The sequence below is a fragment of the Schistocerca serialis genome, chromosome 1, assembly GCF_023864345.2.
Source record: "Schistocerca serialis cubense isolate TAMUIC-IGC-003099 chromosome 1, iqSchSeri2.2, whole genome shotgun sequence".
In the NCBI taxonomy this organism is placed as follows: Eukaryota; Metazoa; Arthropoda; class Insecta; order Orthoptera; family Acrididae; genus Schistocerca; species Schistocerca serialis.
Genome location: NC_064638.1, coordinates 1,107,639,700 through 1,107,663,428, shown reverse-complemented (window position 1 = coordinate 1,107,663,428; position 23,729 = coordinate 1,107,639,700). Strand labels below are relative to the sequence as shown.

General features: G+C 44.2%; 1 protein-coding gene across 1 annotated transcript in view; it reads left to right on the top strand.

Moving 5' to 3' along the window:
• LOC126459310 (uncharacterized) overlaps positions 1–23,729 on the top strand; it is an 86,093-nt gene that overhangs the window by 23,637 nt on the left and 38,727 nt on the right. Inside the window, exons 2-3 of the mRNA XM_050095852.1 lie at positions 2,299–2,441; positions 8,399–8,668. Of these exons, the coding sequence (XP_049951809.1) occupies positions 2,299–2,441; positions 8,399–8,668 (413 nt within the window). The remainder of the gene's footprint in view (positions 1–2,298; positions 2,442–8,398; positions 8,669–23,729) is intronic.

Sequence of the window (23,729 nt, the reverse complement as noted above, 5' to 3'; positions counted from 1 at the left end):
TGTGGCAAGACAAAAGTAAAATGTAAACAAGTAAGCACTGTACGCAGAGAACTATCTGTAGATATTTACGTTATAATTTCGACTCCATGTTATTACATATAGTTATTTGCATCCATGGGATTAATCTTCATGCACAAATCACTTTGGGAAACATAATTTAAATGGGAAAGCGAGCGTTCTCGACCAATTTCGTTGATGAAGTCTTCTCGTAAACCTCAGGCACCTGAAAGTGACGAACAGGAAACTCGTCGAAACGTTGCGAAAAAACGACACCACGACTCGACTGATAACGTAAGAAGATTTCAGCAACGTACACTGAAGAGCCGAAGAAACTTGTACACATACCGAATATCGTGTAGACCCCCCGCCCCCCCCTCCCCCCCCCCCAGCCCCCACTCCCCCCCGCCCCCCCCCCCCCCCCCCCCCCGAGCACGTAGAAGTGCCCCGCAGCCCGACGTGGCATGTCCTCGACTGATGTCTGAAGTAGTGCTGGAGGAAACTGACACCATAAATCCTGCAAGGCTGTCCATAAATCGTAAGATTTTTTGTGAATAGCACAATAACCATGTAGATGTAGATGTAGATGTAGGGGGTGGAGGTATCTTCTGAACAGCACGCTGCAAGTCATCCCAGATATGCTCAATAATTTGGGGAATCTCTGGCCAGCGGAACTGTTTAAACTCAGAAGAGTGTTCCTGTAGCCACTCTGTAGCTATTCTGGACGTCTGAGGTGTCGCATTGTCCATCCGGAACTGCCCAAGTTCGTCGGAATGAATATTGGACATGAATGGATGCAGGTGATCAGACAGGATGCTTACGTACGTATCACTAGTCAGAGTCGTGTCTAGACGTATCAGGGGTCCGATGTCACTCCAACTGCACACGTCCCACACCATTACTGAGCCTCCACCAGCTTGAACAGTCCCCTGCCGAGATGCAGGGTCCATGGATTCATGAGATTGTCTCCATAACCGTACACGTCCATTCGTTCGATACAATTTGAAACGAGACTCGTTCGACCAGGCAACATGTTTCCAGTCATCAACAGTCCAATGTCGGTGTTGACGGGTCCAGGTGAGTTGTAAAGTTTTGTGTCCTGCAGTCATCAAGGGTACATGCGTGGGCCTTCGGCTCCAAAAGCCCAGATCGGTGATGTTTCGCTGAATGGTTCGTACGTTGACATTTGTTGATGACCCAGCATTGAAACCTGCTGCAAATTGCTGAAGGGTTGCACTTCTGTCACATTGAACGATTCTCTTCAGTCGTCGTTGGTCCCGTTCTTGCAGGATCTTTTTCCTGCAGCAAACGATGTCGGAGAATTGATGTTTTACCGGATTCCTGATATTCACGGTACACTCGGAAAATGGTCTTACGGGAAAATCCCCACTTCATCGCTACCTCGGAGATGCTGTGTCGCATCGCTCGTGCGCCGATGTAACAATATGTTCAAACACACTAAATCTTGATAACCTGCCATTGTAGCACCAGAAACCGATCTAACAACTGCGCCAGACACTTGTTGTCATACGCCTCGTACATAGGCGTTGCCGACCGCAGCGCCGTATTCTGCCCGTTTACATATCTCTGTATTCGAATACGCATGCTTATACCAGTTTCTTTGGCGCTCCAGTGTAGTTTATGTTTCCAGTTAGGATAATTACATAACATTACACGAACTATGCCACATCTAACTGCTCCTAACCGAACCAAAGAATGTGACTAAATAAAATGTTCTAGTATTTTGGATTGGAGCAAAGATTTTCTTTGGACAACACTCGCATTCATTATTACAAAATAATAGATGGTGTTTTCAAAGTCTGTGAAGCTGGGGTTCAAATGTCATTTCTCCAATACTTTTTGGTATTGAAATTACGTGTTGCCTATGAACATAGCAAGTTTGTGGCTTCGCTTAACGAAATGCAAAGTTATGTGGATGGTTTGGGTAGCTGGGGAGGGACGGAGCTGGTGGCTGGGAGTTGGGGGCGGGTTGGGAGGTTGTGTGTGTGTCTGTGTAAGAGAGAGATGGTAAGTGAGTGAACGACTTAAGAGTGGGGGTGCGAGAGGGGGGAGTTTACAGACTGTTCTGTGTGTACTGCCTGAAAAAAAAGTTATGCACACAGAATGCACGATCAGATGTCAATGTAATTTCGTACACGTACACACTACAGGAGGGTATATAAGGCAGGGAATGTATCTGTGTACCCGATATTTCATAATCGTGTGTACCGTTGCGGTGCACGCATATCATCACCTGCACTAACGAGAATAAATAGTGTATGCTTTGTGTTTTGTCAACAGTTGTCGATGATGAACCTTCCGACGTGATAGACACCCTGGATCCAGCTTCACACCTGGAGCTGGGGACTGAGGACAACGCTGGGGCCACGCGCCATCGCCGCGACCGAGTAGTTCGGAGAGCCGAGTGGCCGTTCGACCAGCAGGTAATGACCGGTCCGTCCCTAGGCGACGGGCGATAAACACCTATTCCTCAAGGAAGTGGCCCCATTGTCGATGCGAAGTGGAATCGTACCGTCTCTTCTAATGTAAATTCATTGTTTTCGAGGCGACGTGTTGGCAGAGTTGGTCCTAGCGGCGGAGGCGCTTCCTTGTGGTGCAGGTATAGCTGCATTACCCGACCACCATATTACTGCACGTGGCATCCCGTGGCCGTGATTGCACTGAACAAGTAGAGTGTTAATTAAGGGAAACGCATCGGATTGTGAATGATTTCAAGACAGTTGTGCATACAGATAGTATCAAGTGTTTCAGCGTGTCCTCGGTGAAATATCACGATAAAAATTCACGGTAAGTCGACCGAAGCTCCCTCGCTCCCAGCTGCATTACTACTGTGGCTGAGTAACTCTCTGTCCATTGTAAACTCAACATGAACGTCAACAACGCGCTATGAATGCCCCCACGTGTGTTGCTATGTCCTTGAATTCTCCTTCGTGCAGAACGTAAGCCACACTCAGTCGTTTTAAGTCTCGTTCGAATACTGTGGTATGCTTATTCTGCTGCCTTTCGACTCGCATATCGCAGTGCTGGTACATTTGTCGAGTAAAGGACGGTATTATGTCGGTAGTAGCTGTGCGAATTCAAAAAAAGGGGGAGGGCGAGAGGGGGGGGGGGGGTGAGGGAGGGGCAAAGGGTGGAGACTAGAAGCAACAACCATTTTAGTAAAAGAATTTGTATTTTTTCAGAGAGTAAAATAGCCTGAAAATTATGAGTCTCGAAAATGGAAATTCAAGGCTGTGTTTAACACAGGGTACTTTTCAGTGACAGATGGGTTTGTGGTCTGACCCATTGCAGAAGACATTCCAGAAATCCATGCAAAGGCTGTCTATACTTGACGTCGACAACAAATCCGAAACTGACAGTCGACAGATATAACCGCCAAATAAGTTTAGCAGAGTTAACTGGAACCGAAAGGGAAAGACCTCTCACAAAAAAGGAACAGTAAGATCGATTTTCTTGAATAAAGGCAAAAAAGTGGTCTAGGAATAGCGTCTTTGATTAGTAATGGTGTGGCCGAGCGGTTCTAGGCGCTTCAGTCTGGAAACGCGCGACCGCTACGGTCGCAGGTTCGAATCCTGCCACGGGCGTGGATGTGTGTGATGTCCTTAGGTTAGTTAGGTTTAAGTAGTTCTAAGTTCTAGGGGACTGATGACCTCAGATGTTAAGTCCCATAGTGCTCAGAGCCATTTTGATTAGTAATCAAAACATCCTCGCTCCCAGGTTCGAACAGCACCACCGCTTAAATTTTGAGTAAAAATCATCAGCAATGGCAGCCTAAGACTTCCGGCATAAGAAGTCATCCTTATTCAGCCGGCGGCTTTGTCAGAAAGGGTGGAGGAGCGGACAGAGTTTCAGGGCACTCTCTTGTCCTTGGGGTGGGAAACTGCTCGTAAATGCGGAAGAATCAGCAATGACCAAGGGCATGAGGACGCAGAAGGCAATGAAAACCACTGCATTAAAAACGCATAATGTGTATCCACAGGACATGTGGCTTGTAACTGGAAACGTCTCATGATGATCTCTCCATTGGCAAAACATTCCGGACTAGTCCCCCATTCGGATTTCCGAGAGGGGAATACCAAGGGGGAGGTGACCATGAGAGAAAGACTGAACAACCAACGAAAGGAAAACGTTCTACGACTCGGGGCGTGGAATGCCAGAAGTTTGATCGTGATAGGGAAGGCAGACAATCTGAAAAGGGAAATGCTAAGGGTCAGTCTAGATATGATGTGAGGTGAAATGGAAAGAAGACAAGTATTTCTGACAGATGAATTTAGGGTAATATCAACAGCATCAGAAAATGGTATAACGGGAGTAGGACTCGTTATGACTAGAAAAGTAGGGCAGGCAGGGAGTTAGTGCGAACAGTTCAGTGATAAGGTTATTCTCATCAGAAAACCGATAACGGTAGTCAAGTTATACATGCTGACGTCTCAGGCTGAAGATGAAGAGACAGAGGAAGTATATAAGGATACTGAACGCGTAATTCAGTATGTAAAGGGAGATGAAAATCTAATATTCATGGGGGGTTGGAATAAGGTTGTAGGGGAGGGGGTAGAAGAAAGGGTTAGAGGAGGATTTGGGCTTGGTACTACAAATGAGAGAGGAGGAAGATTAACTGAGCTCTGTAATGAATATCAGCTAGCAATAGCGAATTGTCTATTCAAGTCTCACAAGAGGATGAGGCATATTTGGAAAAGACCCGGAGATACAGGAAGATTTCGGTTAGATCACACCATAGTCGGGCAAATATTCCGAAATCAGACACTAGATTGTATGGCGTACCCAGGAGCAGATATAGACTCAGATTACAATTCAGTAGTGATGAAGAGTAGGGTGAAGTTTAAGATACTAGTCAGGTAGAATGAATAAGCAAAAAATTGGGATACGGAACTACCGAGGAAGGCTATAGATGCTGCGATTAGGAATAGTTCACTAGGCAGTTCAGATGAAAAGGAATGGACATCGCTAAAAACGGTGGTCACAGAAGTTGGAAGGAAAAATAGGCACAAAGAAGGTAACTGCTACGAAACCATGGGTAACATAAGAAATACTTCAATTGATCGATGAACGAAGGAAATACAAAAATGTTCTGGGAAATTCAGAAGTACGGGAATACAAGTCACTTAGCAATGAAATAAGTCAAAAGCTGAAGGAAGCTAATGATAAATGACTGCATGAATGAAATTAAAACAAGGGGTGATAACATTAAAAGCGCAATGGGAATTCCCCTCCCCTACAACCTCGTTCCAGTTCCCCATGAATATTAGATTTTCATCTCCCTTTACGTACAGAATTGTCCATTATCCTCACATACTTCTTCATCTTGGAGAGAGCAAGTAGGGGATCCAGTATTAGAATCGATAACATTCAATCAGAATTTCTAAAATCAACAAAACGACTGTTTCCGTTGGTGTCTAGAATGTGTGTGTTTGACGATATACTATCTGAGTTTCGGAGAAACATCATCCGCACAATTCCGAAGATTGCAAGAACTGACAAGTTATCGCACAATCAGCTACCCCGCGGGACGAAACGTTGAAATGAGAAGTCCTATCCCTCCCGCAGTATTCTCCATACGTTGCTCTCTGTGACTACCATCTTTTTGGGATCAGTAGCACGCATTCTGGCTGACCAGCACTTCCGATCGTATGAACAAGTTCAAAACTGAATCGATTCACGAAACCCACCGAAGACGCCCAGTTCTTCCGCCACGGGTTTCGTATGCTATTCGGAAGATGGGAGAATGTAGTTGGTTGGTTGGTTGTTTTGGGGAAGGAGACCAGACAGCGTGGTCATCGGTCTCATCGGATTAGGGAAGGATGGGGAAGGAAGTCGGCCGTGCCCTTTCAGAGGAACCATCCCGGCATTTGCCTGGAGTGATTTAGGGAAATCACGGAAAACCTAAATCAGGATGGCCGGACGCGGGATTGAACCGTCGTCCTCCCGAATGCGAGTCCAGTGTCTAACCACTGCGCCACCTCGCTCGGTGGAGAATGTAGTGGCCAGCGATGGGCAATACAATGAATCATAATTTTTTTGTAAGTTTTTCGCAATAAAGCCCCGAACTTCGAGAAAAAACGGCATAAGCAAAGTTGTAGCCCTTGTAGATATAACTTGTCATAATGAATGTTATGTAAAATATGTAGAATGTCTAGTTAGATGTGAAGAGAGGATCTTATGGCCCTACTCTTGCAAAGTTAAAGCAGTAGTTTAGGTAGTTTTTGTTGGCCAATTTGAGGTAGCCAGTTGAGACGAACGTTTTGATACGTGACACTTGCGGTCTATCAAGTCGGGAAACTGCCTCAGACTGGCCTACAAAAACTACGTAAGCTACAGCGCATGCGCGTCGATAGAGTTTTTCAACATTCTCGTGCTCTCTTCGCACAAACTATTAGTTATGGAGAAAAAAATGAATAGGACCTTTTTGTAGGAAATTTAGTATAGTTTAATTTTGTACATCGACACGTTTTCACTGGGGAGAGGGGGGAGGGGGGTGCGGTTTTCGAGTTATTCAAGAAAAACGTACAAAAGTGACATTAAATGTGTTCTATCTCGGCAACCATTCCGAATAGAGCATCCGTCAATATGAAGTTTTTTGTTCAGAATCACTAATACTATCACCCCTCAAAGCCTGTACCTTTCCTTCTGACTCAACGTGTATGTATGTAGTGCCTGTTGTTTCGGACGTGTCTGAAACAACAGGCACCACATATATGAGGGGTCTAGCAGGGAGGCGTGTTGGGTAGTCCGTGCAACTGCGATAACCACTGTGTCCGGATGACTCAGCGGTCAGAGCATCTGCTTAGTAAGCAACGTTTAAATCCCTGTCCGGAACAAATATTCAACTTTCCCCATTGATGCCACCTCGCAGCCAATGTCTGTATTTCCTTTGTGTCTTAATTCAGAGTGGCTACTGGATCAAAACTGTATCTGTTCTTTCGGACATGTCCAATAGAACCTGCACCACACATGTACATATTATTCTCTACTGGTTTATAAGTTATCCTTTTTCAGAAAGTATTAAATATTTGCACCTATTACAAATGGAAATGTATAATCGATATCGGTAAAGAATAAATAATTATCATTCATAGTTGTTGGCGAAGAGTTCTCGGGCTTCCAGCCGGGTGGCGGTGTCTTCTGGCGAAGATGATGAGTATGTCACTCTTCGAAACGTCGCAGTTTGAAGACACCGCCACCCGGCTGGAAGCCCGAGAACTCTTCGCCAGCTGTATACGCCGGGAAAGCATACATTCACATTCATAGTTGTTGTCTGCACCAGACTCCTTCGTAGAATAAAATTATTGTGCAGTTGCTGACAATGATCAGCCACTTTTATGATACTAAAATTGTCCAATATAGGGAATAAGAATTTTAAATTGCCGTGTTCCGGTTTGAGAACTATCCAATTTCGAAAGATGTATTCACAGGGGTCGAGCGTTGACGCGCGCCGTTCCGACAACAACTAGATTTTTGGTGATGTGTATATTCTAAACCCTTCTCCACAAGTGAATGTGAAAACAATGTTACCATCTCTGTAAATATTTTTGTTTTTTACTGACCAATAAAAGCTTAAGAAGCTCTTAACGTTAGTTGGCGTTTTTGGATTCTGCTGTTAGTTGCTATATTTGTATTACTATACAGGGTGTTTATAAATGAATATCGAGGTTTTAACTCTTTGTAATATCTATTACATTAAACTTACAGTTACAAATGATATGTCAAATGAAACAGCAACTCAAACAGTTGTGTTTGGCACCAGTGTGCATGCGCATCGCGCGATGTTTCCGCCGCAATCCGCGATTGGTTGAACTTCACTGTACCGTAGCGCTGGATAAGCCGCAAGGGGCCTAATGACAGGGCTTGCTTTGCATGGCCTCCACGTTCACCCGACCTAACGCCATGCGATTTTTTTCTTTGGGGCTTCATCAAGGATCGTGTGTGTGTGCCTCCGCTACCAGCAGACCTCCCTGAATTAAGAAACCGGATTGAAGCAGCTGTTGCTACATTCACTGAAGACACACTTATCGACGTTTGCGAAGAACTCGGCTATAGACTTGATGTGTGCCGTGTGATAAATGGAGCTCACATTGAACATTTATAAGGTTCTTGGTAAAACTGTTTGAGTTGCTCTTCCGTTTGATATATCATTTATAACTGTAAGTTTAAGGTAATAAATATTGTAAAGCATTAAAACCCCGATATTCATTTATAAACACCCTGTATAATACGGCTGAGAACCGCGGGGCGCATGCGGCCCGCGGACCGCAATTTGACGACCACTGGTGTGGTGGAAGGATAAACAAAAGTTTGAGTCTGGAGATGTAGCTATAATTACAGTCTGTTAACGGCTGAAAGGACGTCGATTCTCTGCCGACAGCTGCCGGGTTTCATCCAGTCGCTGGCGAAGCTGCCGTGGTTCAACGTGCCGTGGTACAGCATCGCCCCAGAGGAGAGGCCAACGCCCGTCCGCGCGCCGTTGAGGGAGCCCGTGCTGCACAGCGACGTGGCCGCCCTCGAGCGGGCAGTGCTGGAACTGCGCGTCACCGTGGAGCGCCTTCGCCGCCGCCAGCTGGCTCTGCTGCACGTGCTGCGCTGCGCCGGTGCCAACGCCGCCACCTGCAGCCGCAACTACGTCAACGACAGGAGGGTACGTTACCTTGCTTTAGACAGACGAGCAGTACCTACTGTTCATTCACACACAAGTATACGAGGCCGATGCTGCAAAATCAGGAACCTACCTGTTCATTTTGCAACACTGCCACCACTATGACTTCCGTCCCAACGTTTCCACAGATTATCCACTACGGTACAACCGTTGTTGTGGTCTGAGACTGGTTTGATGCAGCTCTCCATGCTACTCTAACCTGTGCAAACTTCATCATCTCCCAGTACTTACTGCAACCTACATCCTTCTGAATCTGCTTAGTGTACTCATCTCTTGGTCTCCCTCTACGATTTTTACCCTCCACGCTGCCCTCCAGTGCTAAATATGTGATCCCTTGATGCCTCAGAACATGTCATACCAACCGGTCCCTCCTTCTCGTCAAGTTGTGCCACAAACTCCTCTTCTCTCTAATTCTGTTCAATACCTCCTCATTAGTTATGTGATCTACCCATCTAATCTTCAGCATTCTTCTGTAGCACCACATTTCGAAAGCTTCTATTCTCTTCTCGTCCAAACTATTTATCGTCCATGTTTCACTTCCATACATGGCTACACTCCATACAAATACTTTCAGAAACGACTTCCTGACACTTAAATCTATACTTGATGTTAACAAATTTTTCTTCTTCAGAAACACTTTCCTTGCCATTGCCAGTCTGCATTTTATATCCTCTCTACTTCGACCAACATCAGTTATTTTTCTCCCCAAATAGCAAAGCTCATTTACTACTTTACGTGTCTCATTTCCTAATCTAATTCCTGCAGCATCACCCGACTTAATTCGACTACATTCCATTATCCTCATTTTGCTTTCGTTGATGTTCAACTTATATCCTTCTTTCAAGACACTGTCCATTCCGTTCAACTGCTCTTCCAAGTCCTCTGCTGTCTCTGACAGAATTATAATGTCATCGGCGAACCTCAAAGTTTTTCTTTCTTCTCCCTGGATTTTAATACCGACTCCGAATTTTTCTCTTGTTTCCTTTACTGCTTGTTCAATATACAGATTGAATAACATTGGGGAGAGGCTACAACCCGGTCCCACTCCCTTCCCAACCACTGCTTCCCTTTCATGTCCCTCGACTCTTATAACTGCCATCTGGTTTCTCTACAAATTGTAAATAGCCTTTCGCTCCCTGTATTTTACCCCTGCCACCTTCAGAATTTGAACGAGAGTATTCCAGTTAACGTTGTCAAAAGCTTTCTCTAAGTCTACAAATGCTAGAAACGTAGGTTTGCCTTTCCTTTATCTTTCTTCTAAGATAAGTCGTAAAGTCAGTATTGCCTCACGTGTTCCAACATTTCTACGGAATCCAAACTGATTTTCCCTGAGGTCGGCTCCTACCAGTTTTTCCATTCGTCTGTAAAGAATTCGTGTTAGTATTTTGCAGCTGTGACTTATCAAACTGATAGTTCGGTAATTTTCACATCTGTCAACACCTGTTTTCTTTGGGATTGGAATTATTGCGTTCTTCTTGAAGTCCGAGGGTATTTAGCCTGTCTCATATATCTTTCTCACCACATGGTAGAGTTTTGTTAGGACTGGCTCTACTACCGTTAACCCATCTCATATATCAACAACAAAATGGGCATCGACCTCCCTCCTCCCACCCTTCGATATTGGAAAAGCGTACGACCGTATCTCATTCCAGCTCCACTCGTACGCGCTTCCGTTTAATTACACCCTTCAAATTGCATTCATTCTTGTTGACTACGCCCAGTCAACGTCCCAAATCCCTCTGATCTCATACACGTAATCAGATTTGCTGATAACGTCATCTTTCGTCGTTGTGGTAAAGAGTAAGTGAAAACAGACAGAAAACCATACGTTACGGCGGAAAATTGAAGCAGATAAGACTGATAAGATTCCATAAAAATTAAAGCAGTTATTATGGAGATTTTTAGAAGTGTCAGTGGTGTGAAATTATGCGCGTTGCGTAATGGATCGAACGAATCTTCAGCGTAACTCCTGACTTGTTTCGTTGACATGCAATAAGTTAGCCACTACGAACGGAATATATTTGCAGTTGTAACTGTTTTGTTAGTTTTGTTATGTGTACACTCGTTTCCTACCTCCTATCCCTAACTTTAATGTGTTTGTGTGTATTGTAATGTGAACATTCTGGGAATTGAAAGAAGCCAAGTGATGAGCTTACGTAAACGCTATCTGTTTAAAAGAGGCGCCAAATCCATCTGAAATTGTGCGAAGGGGCGTTGAAAGAGACTAAACTTACTGAACGATATAAAAGAGACTAGAATTTCCAAACTGTTTTGTGAAACTGACTTTTATCTATTACAACTATCTTTATAAAATTCACCTCTTATAAAAAAATACTACTCTGGCATGTAATTAGTTAATGGAGTAGTAAAGAAATGCTGACTCTGTAACTCTTTGAGTCAAAGTCATATGAGCAGATTATTTTGCTTCATTTGGTCCCGCAATACAACTAACCGACTCGAATCAATAAAGATTTTTTAAATTTTATTTACACTGAGAAATACGTACAATTTACAATTATACACTTAAGGATTTAAGCACAGAGATAATATATTCAAATTCTTAAAGTTAATAATTCAATAATACTAAAAGGAGAACATTAGATGTAACATTAGGACTGTTAATTAAAACAGATACACTTAATCAGAGTTCAACATCTGTTGAATGAAGCCAATTGATAACAGAGGGAGCAGCGTTAATAAAAGCACTGAATAGTCCTGGGTACTTTCTCTAACAATATGCTGAGCGGTTTGTTTTCAGGCCCCACAATCACAGGCTGGAGAGTCTCGGAATCATCACTTGTGCATCAAAGCATTGTGTCTGGCGGTTCTTACCATGTTCAGTACTGTCCACTCACTTCTCTTCAGATCAAATCCTGGTAGACCGTTAGATGGATCTTGAACAGCTTGATGTTTTATTGTTGCAGTGTTACATCTCCTGCATCACTATTCTCCAAGGTCAAACTTCTTGTTGTTTCTTCCATTATGCCTCAGTGGAGGGCACGATATCAAGCGGTCTGAAGGACAGTCACTTAAGAGGACATGCTCGTGAAAAATAACCAAAAGTTTGAAAAATTTTCTTGATCTATTGAAAGGTGATTTCAAAAATGTATAGTTTATGGGCATTATCATTTTCTATTCGTTCTAAGATTGAGGTTGAACGTAATGTGCACAGGGGCCAAGCCGATATGTTAGTTTGAAGTGCGTCAGAATATGTGATGAATTATTTTTGTTCTTCCGTTTTTTCCGTCGTTAGTTACGGATCTACATCTACATCTACATCTACATTGATACTCCGCAAGCCACCCAACGGTGTGTGGCGGAGGGCACTTTACGTGCCACTGTCATTACCTCCCTTTCCTGTTCCAGTCGCGTATGGTTCGCGGGAAGAACGACTGTCTGAAAGCCTCCGTGCGCGCTCTAATCTCTCTAATTTTACATTCGTGATCTCCTCGGGAGGTATAAGTAGGGGTATGATTCGAATGTAAACAAAGATCTGAGAATATATGATTTCGGAATTTCATACGTGTGTGGTTTTGTAGTTATTGTGTGTTGTTTTGTTTCTGTGTGTGTGTTTCCTGTGCTGCAAATGCCGAGAGTAAAGAAATTTAGCCCCAAACGAAAGTTTCGAGGCAACCAGTTCCAAACACAGCCGAATAATACACATCAGTTGCTTCAATAGTCGCGTGCGCAACTGTATATACAGACAGTGCCTCTAGACGTAAACTTTAGCTTTCTGAGTGTAATAAGAACAAGCTTAGTAGTATTGTGAGCAGTAATAACGATGGAAATGTTATTGTGAACCTAAATATGGTGTCAAGACTTTTGAAGAGTGCTGAGAAATGTAAGTACTGCAATTGTGAAGATCGTATTGACGCTTATGAGGACATTTCAGCAAGGAAGGATCTTTCAAGTCGGTTAGTGATTGCCTGTAACTCGGGTAAGATGCACAGTGATACTATGACATCGCCAGTAACTGATAGTCGACATTACAGTGTAAATATTCATCTTGCTTATGCAATGCGATGTATTGGAAGGGGGAAGATAAGGGGAGTTGCCCAGACTTCTTGTGCAGTGATGGATTTGCCTCCACCTCCACTGAGGTTTGACAGATGCATTAAATTAATACATAAGGCTTTATGGGGTCTAAGTGAACATTCAATTAAAAGAGCAGCAGAAGAAGCAGTAGCCTTATCAGGCGTTGTTCCAGCATTTGATGGATCTTGGCAGAAGAGAGGTCGTACTTCACTGAATGGGGTTGTAACTGCCACATTTATTGAAACTGGTAAGATACTAGATTATGAATATCTAACAAAGCACTGTCAGGGTTCTTCAATTAAATTTATTGGCACCCATGTTTGTGTAAAGAACTTTGATGGCCCAAGTAGAAACATTGAAACGAAACGAGTAATAAATATTTTTAGAAGATCAGAGATCCGTTGTGGTATGAGGTATGTAGGCTACCATGGGTATGGAGACTGTAAAGGACACACTACTGTTGTTAATGACAGACCATATGAGGACACTCTGATAGAAAAGCTTGAATGTGTTGGGCATATACAAAAAAGAATGGGAGCTCGGATGAGAAAATTATGTAAAGACTTCAGCGGATAAAAACAGTCAGACAGAAAACATATAGGTGGTCCAGGTCGTCTTACAGAAAGTGAAATTGATTCTTTGACTCAATGTTATTGACTAGCAATGAGGAGAAATGTAGGAGATATGGAGAACATGAGACGAGCTGTTTGGGCAACACAGTTTCACAGAGTGTCAACAGATGAAACCCCATGAAGTGGGGCGGGTTATGCTTGCGGCGTAAATTCCACGACTACGCTAGCGACAGGTGCGAATGAGTCACGCTAAGATACAAGTGGCTGTTTCTATCACCACCAACGGTTCCAAAGCTACGAGCCGTACTGCAAAATAGTACAATAAATGCTATTGCATATTGACTCGCGACGATACACCCGCAGCATGGTTTGTATCCAAAAGGGGAAGATTTGTGGTGAAGTACTGGTTGAGCAATGCTACAGGCATACAATATACCCACAAGCATTCTTTACCACTTGCTGTAATTGAGGCAATTAGGCCTATACAGGGTGTTACAAAAAGGTACCGCCAAACTTCCAGGAAACATTCCTCACACACAAAGAAAGAAAATATGTTATGTGGACATGTGTCCGGAAACGCTTACTTTGCATGTTAGAGCTCATTTTATTACTTCTCTTCAAATCACATTAATCATGGAATGGAAACACACAGCAACAGAACGTACCAGCGTGACTTCAAACACTTTGTTACAGGAAATGTTCAAAATGTCCTCCGTTAGCGAGGATACATGCATCCACCCTCCCTGATGCGCTGATGCAGCCCTGGAGAATGGCGTATTGTATCACAGCCGTCCACAATACGAGCACGAAGAGTCTTTACATTTGGTACCGGGGTTGCGTAGACAAGAGCTTTCAAATGCCCCCATAAATGAAAGAGGGTTGAGGTCAGGAGAGCGTGGAGGCCATGGAATTGGTCCACCTCTACCAATCCATCGGTCACCGAATCTGTTGTTGAGAAGCGTACGAACACTTCGACTGAAATGTGCAGGAGCTCCATCTTGCATGAAGCACATGTTGTGTCGTACTTGTAAAGGCACATGTTCTAGCAGCACGGGTAGAGTATCCCGTACGAAATCATGATAACGTGCTCCATTGAGCGTAGGTGGAGGAACATACTGACGAAACTAAAATGAACTCTAACATGGAAATTAAGCGTTTCCGGACACATGTCCACATAACATCTTTTCTTTATTTGTGTGTGAGGAATGTTTCCTGAAAGTTTGGCCGTACCTTTTTGTAATACCCTGTAGATAGGAGTCTGGCAAATAAAAATCTAGTTAGGAAACGTATGCATGGTCTCTCTCAGAATGCCAATGAAAGCTTCAACAGCTGTATATGGGAGAGAATACCCAAAACTGTATTTGTCGGGCTGGCAGTGCTGAAGATTGGTGTAATGGATGCACTAATAACATTCAAAGATGATGCAATTTCAAGGATCAGTGTTATGAAGAAATAGAACATCCAGACGGGAAGCAATATGGCTCCAGCTCAAACTGCTATTGATAAGTGGCGGGTAACCGAAGCAGAGACAGCTGCAGAAGCTGCTACCAAAGAGTCAAGGATAAAGAAAAGAATGAAGAGAAAGAGTATGGGGGATAAGGAAACAGGAGGACAACTGGTGTATGCATCTGGAATGTTCTAAACGAACATAATGGTAAGTTAATAAATCTGTAAATCTTTTTTTGCGATTTACTGAAAACTTGAATTTTCATCTTTCAGGTACACTTTTCTCCTAAATGACTGAAGTTAAACTCACAAAAATTGGTAAAGATATTTAGAATGATACCTCTTCTACCTTCCTTGCCTACTATCTCCTGCAAAATTTATAACACCTGATGATGTCGGTGATATTTGAGTTACATTTTAAAATATTTTTGTTGTAGTAAAATAAATTACTTGTCTTTTTCACAGATCGGTATCAGGGGAGGAAACTGGAGACATAAAACACTTATGTGAATGATGTTTTGGGAAATACTTTGACTAGTGACCCTAATTGTGTGTAAGAGTTTTGAGCTATCTCTCGTTTATAGGTCAGTTTCATTACGAGGGTGAAGATAATGCTAAATATGCAGCACGTTCAGGGGCGTGTTCCTTAAGACTGTGTGAACTGGAAGATCTTGGGGATAGACAGGCTGATGCGGCTTCCTCCATTCTCAATCGGTTGCTTCTCGGCATCGCAATTCAGGTGTTGGAATGGTACTCATGGTGTGCATTTTAGTGTACCAGTTGTTATTCTCATTGCTTCATTCAGATGAATGTCTAGTTTCCTTGTATGAGCACTGTGTTGCCATACTGGGGCACAGTATTCCGCTATTGAGTATATTAGTATCAGGGCTGCAATCCGTAGAATGGAAGCTTTAGCATTCCACAATGTGCCAGCCGCTTTCTTCATGATCTTGTTTCGAGTCTTTGGCTAGTGCTTTAGATGTGTCTTTTGTATATTAAAGACTGATCAATTGTGACACCAAGGTCTTTAGTCTGGAAATTGTGTTTACTTCTCTGTTGACAGAAATTCACATTGAACCGTTGGTTTTGCCATTCTGTTGTTTAAGTGGAACGCGCAGACTTCCGTTTTGGTTGAATTTGGTTGGAATCTCCATGCAACGTAATGTGTGCTGAGATTTTCTAAGTGTGTAGACGATATATTTTATCCTTCCTCGTGCGTGCTGGTTTGTATGGCTACTGGCAAGGTCATCGGCGCAGCGAAACCTTTTGCTAGTAGTGTGTGGTAAGTCACTGGTATACACAGTGAAGAGCAAGGGTCCATGGTCGGATCCTTGGGGAAACTCATTTTTATGATGTAAGAAAAAAATCGCACCGAGAATTTACCTTTCCCAAACTCATAATAAATTACTCGTGAGCAAGCAAAGCAACAACATTATCTGAGTCGTCACAGTTCTAACATCAGTCTTTAAACAACTATATTTCCAAAAATTAACCTCCTCTGCGTTTGCATCTCTTTGTCGTGCTAGTTATTCCCAGACCGCTTATAAACGTGACCAGCACCAGACGCTCTCACTTGATACTCTCGAATGTCACACAGGGAACGACAATGATATTGATAACAAAAGATCACTTTGCTTATGCTCAGAACCACAGTGGCGTAACATATCAACTATCAGAGACTTCTCCCTGAGAAAAGATCCATTGCACAAGTATGAAGCATGACTCATCGAATAAAAAGAGAACTCACATCGAATACCAAAAATAAGCTAGAACCTTACACAACATGTGACACTATAATTCATGCCGGCCGGAGTGGCCGTGCGGTTCTAGGCGCTACAGTCTGGAGCCGAGCGACCGCTACGGTCGCAGGTTCGAATCCTGCCTCGGGCATGGATGTGTGTGATGTCCTTAGGTTAGTTAGGTTTAATTTGTTCTAATTTCTAGGCGACTGATGACCTCAGAAGTTAAGTCCCATAGTGCTCAGAGCCATTTGAACCATAATTCATTGGTGCAAAGCGATCCAGAGTGAAAACAGCTTTTTAGCAAATTCTCGCAGGGAAGTGTCTGGTGCAGATCCAAAACTTTTTCTGAATTACGAACCGCCGATTCCATCCATAATACTTTTAACGAACAATCAAATGGTTCAAATGGCTCTGAGCACTATGGGACTTAACATCTGAGGTCATCAGTCCCCTAGAACTTAGAACTATTTAATCCTAACTAACCTAAGGACATCACACACATCCATGCCCGAGGCAGGATTCGAATCTGTAACCGTAACGGTCGCGCGGTTCCAGACTGAAGCGCCTAGAACCGCTCGGTCACACAGGCCGGTTAACGCACAATCCACACACGTTTAAAGAAGCCAACCTTTTATGACGAACAGAGCAGGTCGCAGCATATATCAAAATAGTAAATTATTATATTGAGATCTATGTACATTCGTGTAAAATTTTTTGTATTGCCGTGTTTTGCCTCGTGATGAGGTCGTACCTGGAAACATACTGCAGTATTAAGTCAGTTAAGTAAGTTAAATAGGAATCAGCACTGGTAGCGGTCTTTTGAAAACCTATTATAAATTTTAATAAAAGTCAAGTTTTAAAGATAACAAGTATGGTTTTAAGTCATTAATTAATGCTAACTGGCAGAATATGGGTTCTGCATCCCATGACCATCATCCGTAAAATCCTCATCCGCGCCAACCTCACCGATGCCTATCTTGCACCAACCTTCAGTCTTCTCAGTTCTTACCGCTCCCTTCAAACTCATGAACGACTTTCAATTCGCCTCATCTGACTGCATTCTCCCAACTGAGTCACGTACCAACTCATGGAATTCCCGTACCACTCAAACACATAGAATACCTTCGCCTGTTATATGGCTCCTGCAAACGTGATTTAGATACCTCGTAATATTTTCCTTCCTTTCTTCTCTAAACCATCTACATTGTTTCCTTGGCCAACTTTACCCGCATGCTCTCCTTGAGTTCTACTCCTCCTGCCAATTGCAACCTACTCTGCCTGTCTCATCACATGTGAAGGCTCCAATAAACTATCTTCCTTCCATCTCTCAATTTCTGCAGCCCAACTATCAGCTTCCACTTTTCCTCTGCAGTACCTTCTACAACAAAATTCCTAGCCATGCAGTGACCTAGACCTCTCACTATCAATAGCATTATCACTGAATAGGAAAAGGATTTCGCCATCGTGTGGTTATACACATAACCATTGTCTTAACCTCTTAAAATTTATTCCTGTTTTCCTTTTATTTTTAATCTAAAACCCTGCTTCTGCTAGTTAGTCTCCAATCGTGGGAGTGTAAATAACCAATAAACAATAAAAAATCAGCGTTGATTCTACACTCAACTCAAACCATTTCCAATTATTGATTTCCGTGAGGCTGAACGGGAAGTCCGCCGCTAATGTCTTCATATCCTCAACGGCTCTTGTGTGATTTTCGGAAACAGAAATAAAGGTGCCTAATCGGTGGACTAGGGTAAATGTTCAAGATTCGTAATGTTTTTGCGAGGCAGGAATTGCTACGCTGATAAAGGGGCCCGCTCTCCATTTGCGATGGACTCATCTACTGCCAACGATCTGGTCGATTAAATCGAAGAGCAAACACACATTTGGGGCTAGAAAAAGAGTAGCATACCAACACACTGATAAAAAAGCTCCATTAACAAAGCGAGCAGTCTCGTTAATTTCCTGTCAGACCTCGTACAACTTGTACCAAGCCATATTTTACAATTTCTCAAGGGAATAACTAGATGTATAACTGGCCTGGGACAATGAAAAGTGATGGAGCTGAAGCACTCTCTTGAAAAGATCTTTTTCCTTCTTCAGTCCACCTCGAGCTTCATAACCTTTACGTAGACTTCATGCAGGCCTTTGATAGTCTCGATAGAGCACAAATACTAAATGATTTTCTGCTGCCTGGTAAACCATCGAAGTTTGTCTCACTTATTCAAGCAACATTGGCTGGTTCCAAGGCTGCAGTGCGAGTGGATGAAGAACTGAGCAATTAGTTTAGCATTAGTAAAGGATCAGACAAGGGGACGCACTCTCTACAACGCTTTTCAATCTGATTCTTGAAGCAGCCATGCGGAAGCTTCAGACATCCGGTTACATAGGCACTTAAAGTAGTTAAGGAGTTTTGCTATTTCGGGAGCAAAATAATTGATGATGGTCGAAGTAGAGAGGATATGAAATGTAGACTGCCAATGGCAAGGAAAGCGATTCTGAAGAAGAGAAATTTGATAACATCAAGTATAGATTTAAGTGTCAGGAAGTCGTTTCTGAAAGTATTTGTATGGAGTGCAGCCATGTATGGAGGTGAAACATGGACGATAAATAGTTTGGACAAGAAGAGAAAAGAAGCTTTCGAAATGTGGTGCTACAGAAGAACGCTGAGGATTAGATGGGTATATCACATATCTAATGAGGAGGTACTGAATAGAATTGGGGAGAGGAGGAGTTTGTGGCACAACTTGACTAGAAGAAGCGATCGGTTGGTAGGACATGTTCTGAGGCATCAAGGGATCACCAATTTAATATTGGAGAGCTGCGTGGAGGGTAAAAATCGCAGAGGGGGACCAAGAGATGAATACACTAAGCAGATTCAGAAGGATTTAGGTTGCAGTAGGTACTGGGAGATGAAGAAGCTTGCACAGGATAGAGTAGCATGGAGAGCTGCATCAAGCCAGTCTCAGGACTGAAGATCACAACAACAACAACAACAGGCACAAATTCGACTCAAATATGTGCATACGCTGATGACGTAGCAATTATTAGTAGAAGGAGGGTGTCACTAGACAGGACAATATGCGAGTTGAAAGAAGCCACAGAACCTAGAGACCTCTCTATAAATGAAAGAAAGACTAAGTACATGAATTTCACCAGGAAGGAAAATAATAACTTGGATAGACTATCGGCAGACGGTTTCAATTTTGAACATGTGCAGAATTTTGGCTATTTGGACTCTAATATTAACAGCACAAATTCCATGTCAGCTGAAATAAAACTGCGCGTCCTAAGTGGTAGTAGACGCTTCCACAGGTATGAGAAATTGTTGGCCTCTAGGTTATTAAACAGGCAACTGAAGCTGCATAATCAAGTTAGTTGGAACCTGCAGATGTGTAACATGGACGCTAACGAGTGTTGACGAGCAGCATCTCAGGATATTTGAATTTTGAGTGCTGCGCAAGATCTTTAGGGGAAGTCCAGCATAATAATGGTTTCTGGAGGTGTAGGACTCATACTGAGCTGGACTGCCTCATAAAATGAGCTGACATACTAAGAATTATAAAAAGTAGAAGAATAGCCTGTCCTCAGGATGGATACTAGAACAACAAATGGTTCAAATGGCTCTGAGCACTGTGGGACTTAACATCTATGGTCATCAGTCCCCTAGAACTTAGAACTACTTAAACCTAACTAACCTAAGGACATCACACAACACCCAGTCATCACGAGGCAGAGAAAATCCCTGACCCCGCCGGGAATCTACACTCCTGGAAATGGAAAAAAGAACACATTGACACCGGTGTGTCAGACCCACCATACTTGCTCCGGACACTGCGAGAGGGCTGTACAAGCAATGATCACACGCACGGCACAGCGGACACACCAGGAACCGCGGTGTTGGCCGTCGAATGGCGCTAGCTGCGCAGCATTTGTGCACCGTCGCCGTCAGTGTCAGCCAGTTTGCCGTGGCATACGGAGCTTCATCGCAGTCTTTAACACTGGTAGCATGCCGCGACAGCGTGGACGTGAACCGTATGTGCAGTTGACGGACTTTGAGCGAGGGCGTATAGTGGGCATGCGGGAGGCCGGGTGGACGTACCGCCGAATTGCTCAACACGTGGGGCGTGAGGTCTCCACAGTACATCGATGTTGTCGCCAGTGGTCGGCGGAAGGTGCACGTGCCCGTCGACCTGGTACCGGACCGCAGCGAAGCACGGATGCACGCCAAGACCGTAGGATCCTACGCAGTGCCGTAGGGGACCGCACCCCCACTTCCCAGCAAATTAGGGACACTGTTGCTCCTGGGGTATCGGCGAGGACCATTCACAACCGTCTCCATGAAGCTGGGCTACGGTCCCGCACACCGTTAGGCCGTCTTCCGCTCACGCCCCAACATCGTGCAGCCCGCCTCCAGTGGTGTCGCGACAGGCGTGAACGGAGGGACGAATGGAGACGTGTCGTCTTCAGCGATGAGAGTCGCTTCTGCCTTGGTGCCAATGATGGTCGTATGCGTGTTTGGCGCCGTGCAGGTGAGCGCCACAATCAGGACTGCATACGACCGAGCCACACAGGGCCAACACCCGGCATCATGGTGTGGGGAGCGATCTCCTACACTGGCCGTACACCACTGGTGATCGTCGAGGGGACACTGAATAGTGCACGGTGCATCCAAACCGTCATCGAACCCATCGTTCTACCATTCCTAGACCGGCAAGGGAACTTGCTGTTCCAACAGGACAATGCACGTCCGCATGTATCCCGTGCCACCCAACGTGCTCTAGAAGGTGTAAGTCAACTACCCTGGCCAGCAAGATCTCGGGATCTGTCCCCCATTGAGCATGTTTGGGACTGGATGAAGCGTCGTCTCACGCGGTCTGCACGTCCAGCACGAACGCTGGTCCAACTGAGGCGCCAGGTGGAAATGGCATGGCAAGCCGTTCCACAGGACTACATCCAGCATCTCTACGATCGTCTCCATGGGAGAATAGCAGCCTGCATTGCTGCGAAAGGTGGATATACACTGTACTAGTGCCGACATTGTGCATGCTCTGTTGCCTGTGTCTATGTGCCTGTGGTTCTGTCAGTGTGATCATGTGATGTATCTGACCCCAGGAATGTGTCAATAAAGTTTCCCCTTCCTGGGACAATGAATTCACGGTGTTCTTATTTCAATTTCCCGGAGTGTACTTGAACAACAACTAAAGGATTTTTGGAAGGATGCCAACCGGAAGAAGACAGAACGGAAGGCCACAGAAACGGTGTACTGATGATGTGGAAGAAGATATAAAATCTCTCAGAGTCCGAGGATGGCGGAGAACCGCACTGGAGAGGGTAGAATGGAGGAAATTTGTTGATGAGGCTAAAACGCAGAAAGGATTGTAATGCCGTGAGAAGAAGAGAAGGGGGAAGAATCCACGTCTTTATACACAGTCTGGTCAAAGATGCCCAGACTCCTGTCAGTGGACACTGTAAATGTAAATGTCGTGTGACGAGGGCCTCCCGTTGGGCAGACCGTTCGCTGGGTACAAATCTTTCGATTTGACGCCACTTCGGCGACTTGTGCATCGATGGGGATGAAATGATGATGATAAGGAAAACACAACACCCAGTCCCTGAGCGGAGAAAATCTCCGACCCAGCCAGGAATCGAACCCGGGCCCTTAGGAGTGACGTTCTGTCGCGCTGACCACTCAGCTACCGGGGGCGGACAGTGGACACTGATATGGACACTAATATGGAGTGTGTCCAACATTCGCCTTTATGACAGCTTGAACGCTACTGAGAACATTTTTAAAGAGGTGTGTGAATGTTTTTGGAGGAATAGCTGCCAATTCTTCTTCAAGAACCGAAACCATAGTAGGCTGGGATGTTGGACGCTGGGGTCCAGAGCGAAGTTGACGTTCCGACACATCCCAACGGTATTTCATTGGGTTCACGCCGGGACTCTGGGCAGCCAGCCCATTTCACGAATGTCATTGTCCACAAACCATTGCCTCACAGCTGCTGTTTTACGATAGGATGCGTTGTCATGTTGATACGGTCATCGTCTCCAAACACAAGAAACACTCCCGTGCAGGAATACCATCTCCTCCTTACTTCATTGATGACATTACACATGATAGCAGGTAACGTTATCCAGGCATTCGCAAAACCCAAACCCTTCCATCGGATAGGGTACAGCGCGATTCATCATTCCAAATCATTCGTTTCCAGCCGTCCACGGTCCTGTGACATCACTCTTTGTACCACCTTAGGCATCGCAAATCACTAAGTACAGAAATGTGTGGCTTACAAGGAGCTGCTCGACTGTTATACCCATTCTTTTTATCTCCCTACTTACAGTCACAATGCTAGCTGGACTACTTGTATCACTTTGAAACCCACGAGTGATTCCTTCGGCTGATTTCATGCTCGGTGGTCTCTGTCCGTCATTACACGAGGTGTGCCAATACTCGCGGTTGTTCCTTCGCGTTTCGACTTCACAGTGACGTCACCAACAGTCGACTTCGGCAAATTTAGAATAGTTACAATGTCCTTGATGGATTTGTTACTCAGGGGATATCCAAAGACTAGTCCACATTCGAACTCGCAGAGCCCTCCTGATCGACCCGGTCCAGCTAGCACTGCTTGTGTACTGACGACGCAGTCGATGAATTCTTCTGGGGTTATCAGTCGAGTGGTGGCGTCGTCTTGTCGCAACGTTTCAATGAGTTTCGTACCCATCATCTTCGCCAGAGAAGAATTCATCAGTGGAATACGCTGAGAAAGACTGCAATCGCATATGACAAGTTCTGCATTTCATAGGGGTGTACGGGTACTGTTGATCAGTGTATGCTTGTGCTACATCTAATCTTATACTAACGGAGCTCACACTTTGCACAATGTCATCAAGAATGTTTGTATACCAGATTTTGACCTTTTCATCAACTCATTTTACAGCATAGGGCAAGGGACAAGTGAGGCCAGGACGTTGCCATAACTGAAGGTACTGAGGCGCTGCATTCGAGTGGAGTGGGTTGGAAGTTGGGCAGGGGTACATTGCCCAACCTATTTTACTCATAGCTGTAATTTTGAGCAACTGTAGTATATATTTCAGAATAATATTCCGTCGTAAGCTGCAAATATACTTTTATTTCGCCTTACTGGTGTCGACAAATTTTGGACGAATCATGGCACTATGCTTCTAAACCAGTACATAGCTTCTGAAGGTGACTAATTTTTTGAAACCGGTAAAGTGAAATAAAAA